The sequence below is a fragment of the Eufriesea mexicana genome, unplaced genomic scaffold, assembly GCF_001483705.2.
Source record: "Eufriesea mexicana isolate 0111107269 unplaced genomic scaffold, ASM148370v2 scaffold8420, whole genome shotgun sequence".
Classification (NCBI taxonomy): Eukaryota; Metazoa; Arthropoda; class Insecta; order Hymenoptera; family Apidae; genus Eufriesea; species Eufriesea mexicana.
This window is the reverse complement of record NW_016916180.1, coordinates 808,683-820,706: the sequence shown is the minus strand read 5'-3', so window position 1 is coordinate 820,706 and position 12,024 is coordinate 808,683. Positions and strand designations below refer to the sequence as shown.

Here is a 12,024-nt window from a genome sequence, read left to right as displayed (position 1 = left end):
ATAATTATTTCATAAAAATAATATTTCTGACATGTGTACCTGTTCCTTAACAGCACCTAAATCTGTTTCAAATCCTTGATGCTTTCTCACTAAAGCTTGAATTGTTTCCAAATCATGACCATAACCATCAGAACTGAGGGCAGTTTCTTTTTCCTGAATCCAAGAAATAGTTTCGTCCGCTGTTCTATCGAACATATGTACCTGCTTTGCACCTGCCAGTGCATCTTGTCGTGCATGCGCTAATTCTTTTAGATCTTCCCATTGTTGCTTGGTCTCGTCAATTTTCATTAATATTTTAGTTTTCTCTGGATTATTTTCTTCTATTAATTTTTGTCCTTCATCAAGCAGTGCTGATACTCGACTTTCACTCATTGTTAAACCAGCCAAAAAATTGTCAAATATTTGAATAAGAAGCTCAACATGTTCTACATCGCGACCATAATCTTCCGAAGCAGCAACCTAGTATACATTTATTTTTATGCTTTAATACCAATATAATCAATATATAACATATATATAGTACTCTTTTTGTACGAAAGACTTACGGTTGTTTGGTCTCCAATCCATTCAATGACCTCGTCTGCTTGTCTAATGAATTTAAGGAACTTCTCACTCTCACGCAAGCGTTGGAATCGATATTCCTTCAATTTCTGCAATTCCTTGAATTTCTGTTCAATTTCCATTTGTTTTTGTGTAATATTCTTACTATCAAAATGATGTCTTTCTATCAATCCACGTGAAAGTTTCCTCAAATTTTCGATAATATTCTCAAAACCTATAAGATCTCGTTCTATCTCTTCTAATTTCTTCAATAATGATTGTACAGAATCTTCGTCTTTTCCATAATCTGTAGCAGCTAATTGTGGGTGTTTCTCTTTTATCCATTGTTCAGCTTCTGCTGCTTCCGCATAGAACTGAAAATATGAAAACTCTATAAAAACTTCCGTCTAATAAGTTAAATTAAATCTAGATTAATGGAATGATTATTACCATTTGTGATTCAACAGCATCGAGTAAACGTAGTTTTCTAACACTAGCTAAATCTCTGATATGTGACAGTTTATCTTGCAATTCTTGTGATAATTTTTCAATCTTTTCCGACGCAAAATGGCCGCTTCTAACCATAACAGTAGCTCTGCTAATCAAAGACGTTACTACTGGTTCTCTGGAAATTAATTCTGCTTCCAAAGCTTGATGTTTTTTTTGTAATCGTTGTACAGTGGTCAAAGAACTTCCTAAGTCATTGCTTGCAGCCAGAGGTTCCTTTTCTGATAACCAATGCAATTCATCTTCAACATCTCTTGCAAATTGATGCAGCAATTTAGCATCTTCCAAGTTATCCCTTCTTATTTGCATTGGTTCTTGCAAACTGTGATATCTATTTATTGTAACCGTTGCTCTTTCTTGTATCTCGTCACACATAAAATGATTAGACTTTTGAAAACTAGTTGCTGTTTCTTTAATTGATTCACAAGCTTCATTGTGACCTAGAACGTCATTTTCCAAATTTGTATGCCTTTTTAATAAGTTAGCGACACTAGATAAGTCTTTCCCATGGTCCTCTGATTGTACTTGAATTTCCACTTCGTCCATCCATGCCTCGAATTCGTCTAAAGTTCGTCCGAAGAGCAAAGCTTGATAAGCATCGTTTAGTCTGTTTTTCTTTAATTCACTGGTTTCTTGAAGTAGACGCCATTCTGCTTCTAATTCATCTAGGCGTTCTTGGATGCTATCTGATGCGTAATGGTTCTCCTCAATTAGTGCTTCACCTAATAAGGAAATTATGAAAAAAAAAAATAATTAATAAAAAGCTTAAAAATTAAAAAATATAATGTAATTCAAAACAAGGAAATTTTTAAACATCATTTAAATCTCTATAATACTCTACCTTCATTGACTACTGATGCTACTCTTCCTTTATTTGCCACTAATTCGCTTTCAAAAGCAGCATGCTTCTGAATTTTGCTTTGCAAGTTCGATGAATCTCTGTAGTTTTCATCACTGGCCACTTGTTGCTTTTGATGAAGCCACCCTTCAACTTCATATATATTTCTAAGAAATTGATGCAAATGATGACTCTCCAATAATTTTTTCCTCCGTGCTCTCGCACTATTTTGTAATTTATCTCTTCTAGTACAAACAGATGTTAATCGTTGTTTAATGACGTTAGCATCCGCGTGTTCTTTGGATAAAATATCAAAAGCAAATTTTTCTAGTTCCTCAATACGACCCAATTGAGAGACCAACATTTTCTCAAACTCTTCATGCTTACGTAACAATGCTTCTACGCCAGATAATGATTCACCGAGATCGTCGTTATTCAGGAATGCTTCTTTTGTTGCTAGCCAGCTGTCTGCTTGATCAGCCTGTTCCTTGAACAATTGCAATTGATGAGCTTGTGTTAATTTCTGTCTTCTAGTCTCCCAAGCATTGACCAATCCTAGTCTAAGCTCTTCTAAGTGTTCCAAACTATCCCTGATATCTTCATTAATAGCTAAAAGTTTTTGTCCATGTTCTTTCAAGGCTTTGAATGTATCTTGTCTGCCATCAATTTCTGCTTTCCTTTCTTGATGAAGTTCTAATAAAGCTTCGGCTTCAGATATCGTCGTTGGTGGATCAGATTCATCCATACGTTTAATGGTATCAGCCACCCAAAGTTCTAACTCATGTAAGTCAGCTTGGAATTTGTGCAAAGTATAAGCTTGATTTAAAGCCTCACGGCGATGTTGAGTAAGGCGTTGCAAATCATCCCAATTTGACTGTAATTCCGATAATATTCCATTTATTTGGGACGCCTTGTCTGGATATTTCAATGACAATTCTCTAGCCTCTACTTTATGTTCTTTCAATTTTCCTTCAATGGCGGTCATATCTCGCTCCATTGCTTCTTCCTTTCTTTGCAGATGTTCAACAGCAGGTAGATCTTTACCGACATCGGTAGTACTCATGGCAACTGATTTTTCAATGACTCTTTGACTGGTATCATCTATATCTCTATTAAACAAATGGATCTCCAAAGCTCCTGCTAGCGTTTCTCTGTAAGCACTCAATGCTCCTTGTAAACCTTTCCATTTGTTATTAAAATTGTCGCGACGTTGTTGAATAGCTTTTGATTCGTTGTCCCTACCCTGTTTGATTAATTTATCAGCTAGAGAATTAATAGTCTTTATTCTAGAATCATCTACTCTCATGTCACTGTCTACATCATCAAGCTTTCTCTGCAGACTTAAACAATGTTCATAATCCTTTCCAGTGTCTCCAGCCTGTACCATCATCTCTTTGTCTCTTATCCATGCCTCAATTTTCTCTACTTGATTATTAAATTCGAGAATATCCTGAGCTTCTTCCAAACCTCTACCACGATTTCCAGATTCTAATAACAATTTTCTCCAAGATGCATGAAGATGCTCCAATTGCTGTCGAATTTCAGCACTTGCTGGGTGCTTCTGTTGCAGCAATGTTTCTCCTTTGGCTTTGATCTCTTCGATTCTACTTTGATTTGCCGCCAATTCTGCTTGAAATGCTTGATGTTTCTGTAATTTCTTGATTTTATCTTCCAAACTCGACACTTCACCTTTCGATGCCTCAGCTTCGAGTTTTTTCTGCTTTTCACCAATCCAGGATTCAGCTTCTGCAACATCTCTTACAAATTGGGCATGCAACAAATCAGCTTCTAATCTCTTTTGTCGTGCATCACAAAGATTTCGAATTCTTGCTCGCCTTTGTACAACTTCACTTAATCGTCTGGCAATCGTAGGCGAATCGAAATGATTCTGAGCTAGAAGTTTATCTCCGTGTTCTTGTAAGGCATTTAGTTTTTCTTCTTGCGTCACTAACAGCTTTTCAAACTCATTATGTTTCTTTACTTGAGCATCCACTTCTTCAACAGAGTCGCCAAAATTGTCGCCACTCAGTGCAGCTTCTTGAGTACTTGACAAATTGTCCAACTGTTTAGCATCACGTAAGAAACAGTGCAGGTCTATTAATTGATCCAAATGTACTTTCTTCTGCTGCCAAGCAATGTATAATTTTTGTCTCTCATCTAATAGCTGATTGCATTTTTCTTCAACCTCTAAAGCAGCATAATGACCAGTTTGGACCATAGCTTCGCCCAAATCGAGAACTGAACTAAAGCTATCTTCTCGCGCCTCAATTTCTCCTTTCAAAGCTTTATGCTCTGTCTTTAAGATTTGTGCACTTGCTGCATCCCTCACTTTATCTTCTGTTGACATTGCAGCACGAAGTCCAGCAGCCCAATTCATCAAATCCCTCACTAGAGTAAAAAATCGTTGAAGATCACAACTTGCTTGTAACTGATCTCTTCTGTGAGCAGATCTCTCTTTTAATTCTTCCCAATGAGCAACAACGATCTGTTGCTGTTGATCAATCTGTATTGCGTTATTTCCCGGATAATGTGCTTGTAATCTAGATGCATCTTCAACCAAAACTTGGAGTTGAGCTTCCAAAGCAACTAGATCATTCTCAAAGCCTTCGTGACGTCTAATTAACGCAAGTACAGAATTTAAATCGCGTCCTAGGTCTTCTGGTAAAGCTGCTTCTTTTTCTTGTATACGAGATAAAGCTTCAGCTACATCCCGATGGAATCTATGAATTTCTCCGGCTGCTTGTAACCTTTGCTCACGATTTCGGATGAGACCCAGAAGATGTTGCCAAGATTCCCTAATAGATTACAAAAGATATTCATAATTTTATTATTCAAATATTCTTAGTGATTTATTTACTTTTAATAGGATTATAAAACGTGCTTTAATATTTACACTGTACCATGATACAAAATTCACCAACGTATACTTACTCGATATGAGCATGCCGTTTCTGCACTTGACTTACAGGATCATCATCGTCTAGTCTGCGTTAAATATATGTACAAAAATTCTGTTAGTAACCCGACACCGATATAATCATACCCATAATTCTATTATCTTTTTATAAACATACTAAAATTATATTAACTAATCATTACCAAAAGCAGTGCTAGTATGAATACTAAATTTAAAAGAGTGCACATGCATTTAGTGAAATTAAAAATTCCATATGACTTACACCAAAAATCTAAATCTATATTATACAAATCAACGAAATGAAGTTATATATTAAACTTACCCTAATTGTTCTTGTCGCTTCTCAATATCATGAATATAAGGGCTTTCATTAGCAATCAATTTCCTGGCTAACTCTTCACATTGATTAAATCTTTCAGAACCAGCCTCTATTCTGTGTTTAAAGTCATTAAACTTGGCTTGCAATATCAATAAGTGTTCATAATCCTGGCCATAGTCTTCAGAGGCGGCCGCTTGTTCTTGTTCTTTGATCCACTGTTCTAATTCTCTACTTTCTAAAAAGTATTCGTGGCGATACATGCTCTCCATCAAACGTTGTTGTCTTACTGTAGCCAATCTTTGCAGTGCCCGCATTTGTTGGGCGATTGCTTGTTGTTTATTTGCTATGGATTTGCTATCAGGATGTTTCGCATTAATCATAGTCGCAGCAGTGTGTCCCATCTCTGTTACGATGCCATTGTAAGTATCTAACTCTAACTCTACCGCCTGAAAAATTAAATACTTTTAAGTAAAATGACGGAACATCATCATTTCATACATGATTAAAGTAAAAATCAACCTTGTGCTTTGTTAACAATTTCGTAGCGGCATCGCGATCTCTGCCATAATCGGTAGAACTGAGAACATCATTCTTTTCATTCAACCAACTTTCAACTTCCCCTGCTTCGAAGAAAAATTCCTGTGCTTTTAGAGATAAGTCTAAAGCTTTACTTCGTTCTCCGGCCCTTTCTTGTAAATCCCTCCATGCTTCGTCGAGCACATCACACAATTCTCGTATCTATACAGAAATAAAATCTTTAAGTATGATTTTAATACAATTTTTTAATCAATTATATTAAAAACATAAAATTACACCAACAAACATAACATATAAATATTTTATCAGTATATAAAAGTACATAAAATAAAATTTTGTTAATATTTAAAAAAATAAAATATTTTAAAACATAATGAAATAATAAAATAATATATCGTGTAAAAAATATATTTTATTGCTGAAATAAATTACGTAAGACAAGCACATGCATGCTGTAAAATTTTGTATCTTTTATTTGAAAAATATATCTAAAATATATCTTTTTTTAATATGACTTAATTACATAATATTAATCTTCTGATTTCGATGTCTATTTAGCGAACGATATCGTTACTTTTTAAACAAAACAACGCTATCCATGCATTTGTGCCGACCTTACCTCTGCAGACCCAATATTCTTGTAATAGTCCCAACTGTGCAAAAATTACAAATTTTTATTCCAAATTCATTAAGTATTAAACAAATAACTATAACAGGGAAAATATAGACATCTGTTTTCCCTGTAAAGCTTTTCAAATTATATTTTTGTTACGTATATATTATTACCTTCTTTTTCTCTGGATGAGCCTGATCAATCAAAGTCTGTCCAGAAGCTAAAGTTTTGTCTATCATCGGTTGGTGTCCAGCAATTTCTGCTTCCAATTTTTTGTGCTTTTTATGCAATGTTTGTGCTTGATGCAGATTTTGTCCGAGAGTTGTCGACGATGTCTGAGGGAGATGATCTTTTATCCACTGTAATTCGGCATCCAATTCGAAACCAAATTTGTGGAATCGTAGGCTCTCTTCTAATGCTTCTCGTCTCCTCTTGGCTGGTTCTTTCAAGCTACGGAACCTATTAAAAAATAAGGGAAAAAGTTTTAATAATTAATCATTTTTAATACTACCTTTTATGATATTTAAAAAATATACATTAATACTTACTTCCTTTGCGTCGCTTGACTGGCTTTCAATATATTCGCGGCATCAAAGTGACCTTCATGAGCCATTTCTTCGCCCATGGCAACTAGGTCATCCACTTTTTGCTCCCACTGACCCATATCGCTCTCAAGCGTTTGATGCTTTTTCAACAGCTCCTTGCAACTCCTAAGATCCACTCCTACCTGTTTGCTTTGTAGAGAACTTTCTATTTCTTCCAATTTTAATCTGGCGTCTTCCATTGTTCGGTTGTAGCCATGTTGGCAAGCAGCTTGTCTCAATCTGCGACCTTTTTCTAAAGACAAAGCAACCAATCGATCCCACTGATCATTTAATTCTTTCAAAGTTCTTCCTACGTCGTCTGATCTATAGTTTTCTTCAGATATTAAAGCTTTCCCAGCTTTATTCACTGCCCTTAATTGCCCTTCATTAGCTCTTAATTCTCTTTCAAACGCTTCGTGCTTCTGAAGCTTTCGTTCAAGATTATTTAAATCTCGGTAGCTTTCATCAGATGCTGTCTTCATCTTGTCACCTAACCAATCTCGTAAGTCATCCACCTCTGCTGAAAATTGTTGATAGTGCTCTGAGGCTTTCAGGGCTGCTCGACGACGTTGTGCAGCGTCTTTAACTTGGTTTCTTCGAGCTAAGACTTGATTCCTTCTATCGTTAATGCTGTAAATAATATTTTGTATCATCACTACCCTTATATCACTATTACCAATAAACAAATAAATTTGTATAATATAAAAAACAAACTCACTAATCTTTGTCATAATGGTTTTGAGCGATCAACTTGTCTGCAGTGTCACTAAACGCTTTCAATCTATCATCTTGTGCGTGAAGTGTGTTCTCAAACTTCTCATGCTGTTTTAACAGACCCTCAACATCATCCAGAGACTCTCCTAACTCAGTAAACTCTAGGAATGCTTCATGAGAGCTAGTGGTAGCTTCAATTTGATCAGCTTCTCGATTAAACTGCTGTAGTTCTAGGCATTGTTGCAGCCAGGCTTCTTTTGCCATCCAATCTGATGTTACAGCTTGGTACAAACCATGTAACTTATCTAACCGTTCACCCACATCCACCAGTGCTGGATTTCGATGTAATAATTGGTTTCCAAGTTCTTCAACCTCTCGAAATCTGTTGAGATAAAACTTGTTTATATATCTATGTAAATTAATTTAAAAAAATAATATGAGAGATTTAAATACTTACTCATCTTCTTGAGTTCTTATATCTTCTCCAAGCTCCATATGGTGTTTTCTAAGTTGTTCAGCTGTTGTAACATCCCTAACAGGTTCCTCGACTTTCATCGTTTCTTGCATATCTGCAGCCCAATTAATTAAATTTTTTGAGCTATTCATGAAAATCTGTTGTCCCACAGCATCTTCTAATCTGGATCTACGTTCTTTAGCCTTTGTCTGAACTTGATTCCAAAGTTCTTTGATTTCATTTTGTCTGGCATTCACGTTGTTTAATTCGTGCGGATAAGAACTTTTCACACTATTTGCTAACAAGTTCACTTTCCGTACTTTTTCTTCGACTGGTGCAAGCTCCCTTTCCAAGTGTTGGTGTCTTCTCTGTAGAGCTTGCACTGTTTTAAGGTCTGGTCCAAGTTCTGCAGTATCCAATTGCGTAATTTTTTCCAACATCCAATCGTGAGCTTCATCACAAGTTCTGTTAAATAATTCCACGCTGGAAGCTCCTTCCAGGCTCTTTTCTTTTTGTGTTTTTAACCGGTTTAAGTGGTCCCATAGTTGATGAATATACCTCTGCCTAGCCTTGACTTTATCCAATTGACTATGTCCTTGTCTGACGAATTCATCAACGGCAGCATCTATAGCTTCTACTCGTTTTCCTGACGCTGAAAGATCCGTAAGAAATTTTTCGTATTTTCTTTTAGCAGTTTCAACATTGTCACGTGGATCATCAGCTCTCAACATCTTTTCCTTATCTTTAATCCACTTTTCAAAGTCATCACACTCCCGATAGAAGCCATAAAGTCTTATAGCATCCTCTAACAATGCATGTCGCTTTAATGCCAATTCCTGAAGCTCACTGTAAGTGTCATTGATCTTTTTCTGTCGTTTTTCCACACTATCTCCGTCAGAAGCCGTCTTTCTTTTAACTGGTTTAACTGTTGACTTTATAGACTTCACTCTTCTCACGGGAACTAACTGTTTAACCATTTTCGTTTTCTTTACTCTCTGCGTTACCCTAACTTTTTCCGGCCTTCGGACCTGAACTTGTATCACTTTGGGTTCTAATTCAGTAACATATCTTGCTGGCACAAACCCATCGGTGCCATCTGCTTTTCTGACACTCCACCAGTCAGAATTTGTTTTATTTATTAGAAACATTACTTCGCCCCTTACCATGCGTATATCTTGACCACTGAATGCGTATAAACTCTTTACTTGGGACACCAATCTGTCTTCAAGAACTGTTCTAGGTTCTAGTCTTTCTACAACTTCGTCTACCCACTCATCCTGAGGAACTAGTCTTATTTCTTTACCTAAAACAAGAAAAAAATATTTTTTTAATTTTTTTCATAAAAAAGTAATTAATATTTTGTTTCTTTTTTTTATGAAAATATAAAAACTCACTCCATTCTTCTTGTTCCAATTCTGCGACAGGTTCCGGATCGGCAGACAATTCAAGGGTAGAAATTCCAGATTTAATAAGTTTCTCAGCTTGCATGTTTAATGACTGTACATCGCCCTTATATGCATTCAGTTCCCCTTCCAAATCCTTATGTCTTTGAAGAAGCGCTTGGGCACTGGGTTCGTCAACGCCATAATCTTTTGAGGCCACAAGTGCCATCTTCTCATTCATCCAGGAATCCGCCTCATTTGCATCTGCATAAAATTGAAAAGCTTCTGCTGCATCATCTAACTGTTTCTTTCTGAGAGCTGCTAACTCTTCCAAGACCTTCCAATGTTCTTGTAACGAATCAATGCGATTTTGAATTTCCAAAGCTGAAGGATGATTATCAGCTATTAACTTTCTACCAGCATCGCAAAGCTGTTCAGATTTTGGCCTCCGTACTTTCATTTCATCCTGAAGAGCTTTATGTTTTTGTTGCAACGAAATTACAGCACGAAGATCCTTGGCCGATATTCCAGCTTTGCAAATGCGCTGTTTCTCGATCAACCAAGATTCTTCATCTTCGTGATCTTGAAGGAAATGGAAGAAATTCCTGGCGTCTTCTAGACGAGCCTTACGTTCTTTGCTGTATTCTACTAGGTCATCATAAGCTCGATTCAACATTTCTAATTTTTGTTGCAGCAAAGATACTTCTTTACTCTGGGGTTGTGCTAAATGTTGAGCTGCTTGTCTACCCAATCTTCTTTGGGTTTCTCCAAGAGCTGTTACTTGTAGTTCTTGTAAACTGTGTTTCTGTAATAAATCTTCAACACCCAATAAATGTGGACCAACATCGGTACTCTGGAAGTTTAGTTGTAACTCTTGAATAGAAGCCAAAGTAGTGTCAATCTCTCGCATAAGACTCATAAGAGAACTTAAGGCAACTAAGTTAGATTTGTGATGGTCAAGGAGAGCCAAAAGCTCCTTCCACCTTTGGAGTACTTCCTGTTCTCTAATTTGTACTCTTTCTAATCCGTGATAATTTTCTCTTACTAATTCCTCTGACATGTTAGTCAAATCGTGGAAGCGTTCTTCCCGAGCGAGTATATCTGCACTAATAGCTTCATGTTTCTTTACTGTAGCATCTACTTGGGCCAAATTACTACCGTATCTAGGATCCGTTAGAACTTGGATCATTTCTTTCAAATAGCCTTCTCTTAGTACACTTTTTCGTTCAAATTTATAATTCAACTGCTCTAGTCTTTCTTGTCTAAGAAGTTCAGTTCTGAGAGCGACTTCTCGACGATGTTCAGCTCGTTCTAACTCTACCCAATTTCTTTCTATATCGTGTACTAATTGACCCTCTTGGGGTGTGAATGCAGGTTGATTCAAGGATTTTAATTGTGTATTTATATGGAAATACAAAGCCTCTATTTCTGATCGTTCTTTATATTTTGGTGGTTTCTCCACCGTTCGGTATTGCTTAAAAGTTAACAACTCCTTCTGAATGCCCTCTAAGGAATTGGGGAAGTCCCTATTTTCCAGAACCCCTATTTGCATTTTGATCCATTCTAATAAGTCTGTTGTTAGCTTTTCGTAATGGATCTTCATTTTATCAGCGTCCATCATCTGCCCCACGATCTAAAAACATTAAAATTGATTTCTTAATAACTATATTAATAAACTTAATAGGTATAATATTAAAATTTACTTACATTCGCAATTCTCTTCCCACTCTTGATCTCGTTTTTCATCCTGGCGAAGGTGTGGTAGTAAGAAGCGACGTAAGTGATGATGGATTTTTCGTCAGGTCGGGCAGTGTCAACATCTTCCGCATCCAATAATCGTGGAATTCCAAGTTCTGAATTGGCCACGTCAAAGGCATAATTAAGATTATCAATATTTTTGTTCTGCTGCAATTCTGACCAATTAACGAGATCTGGCCTGTGAGCGTGGATAAGAGCATTGAAACCAAGGCCACTTCTCCATGATCCTATAATCAATCACACTCGTTCATTAATATAAATAGTAAACTAATTTTATAATTAATACTAAATACAAAATACTGCATTTACCAGTGAAATCTTGGATATTAACACTAGGGTACCCATTAGTCTTTCTTTGACACCAGAGTAGCAAAGCATCTTTGGCTGATTTCTTTTCACTGCTATCATTTTCTTCATCCACATCAATCTCAATCTCTTGAATTTGGAATCTTAAGATGATAGTCCAAATTAAACCCAATATCAACCTTGGATTTCCATCTACTATATCCTCTGCGCCTATACTTTCCAGACGAACCTGAACATCAAAATAAATCAATCAACATTATGAACATAAGCTTCTCATACATAAATTATAATTTCTTTAATTAATCATACAACCTACTCCTATAATTTTCCCTACCAATTTTATTTCATATTCCCCTTTCTAAACTTCATGAAAGCTTCCAATCAGGTGAATGCAACCGTATAATGCACTCACAGAATTTATGAGAAGGGATCGGTAGACTTATGGCATGATGATATTCGCATTCCAGTATGCATGTGTGTGCATGTGTGTGTGCGTGCGCGTGAGCGCGCGCGCTGAAGTAAAAGAGTGGAATGCACGTTGGCTATTGGCATCGT

The 12,024-nt window shown here is 36.4% G+C and overlaps 1 protein-coding gene across 4 annotated transcripts in view; it reads right to left on the bottom strand.

The window, feature by feature from the left end:
* The window catches only part of kst (spectrin beta chain, non-erythrocytic 5 kst), a 49,420-nt gene that overhangs the window by 3,299 nt on the left and 34,097 nt on the right, over positions 1 to 12,024 (bottom strand). For 3 of the 4 annotated variants that reach the window (XM_017907597.1, XM_017907594.1, XM_017907596.1), the window contains exons 4-17: positions 11,473 to 11,698; positions 11,113 to 11,390; positions 9,418 to 11,038; positions 8,027 to 9,326; positions 7,574 to 7,951; positions 6,820 to 7,485; positions 6,445 to 6,730; positions 5,641 to 5,859; positions 5,125 to 5,567; positions 4,817 to 4,870; positions 1,889 to 4,680; positions 991 to 1,769; positions 546 to 914; positions 40 to 459 (exon numbers count right to left, since the gene is read on the bottom strand). In XM_017907597.1, coding sequence (XP_017763086.1) covers positions 40 to 459; positions 546 to 914; positions 991 to 1,769; positions 1,889 to 4,680; positions 4,817 to 4,870; positions 5,125 to 5,567; positions 5,641 to 5,859; positions 6,445 to 6,730; positions 6,820 to 7,485; positions 7,574 to 7,951; positions 8,027 to 9,326; positions 9,418 to 11,038; positions 11,113 to 11,390; positions 11,473 to 11,698 — 9,831 coding nt within the window. The remainder of the gene's footprint in view (positions 1 to 39; positions 460 to 545; positions 915 to 990; positions 1,770 to 1,888; positions 4,681 to 4,816; positions 4,871 to 5,124; positions 5,568 to 5,640; positions 5,860 to 6,444; positions 6,731 to 6,819; positions 7,486 to 7,573; positions 7,952 to 8,026; positions 9,327 to 9,417; positions 11,039 to 11,112; positions 11,391 to 11,472; positions 11,699 to 12,024) is intronic. The other variant, XM_017907595.1, reaches the window with a different exon arrangement.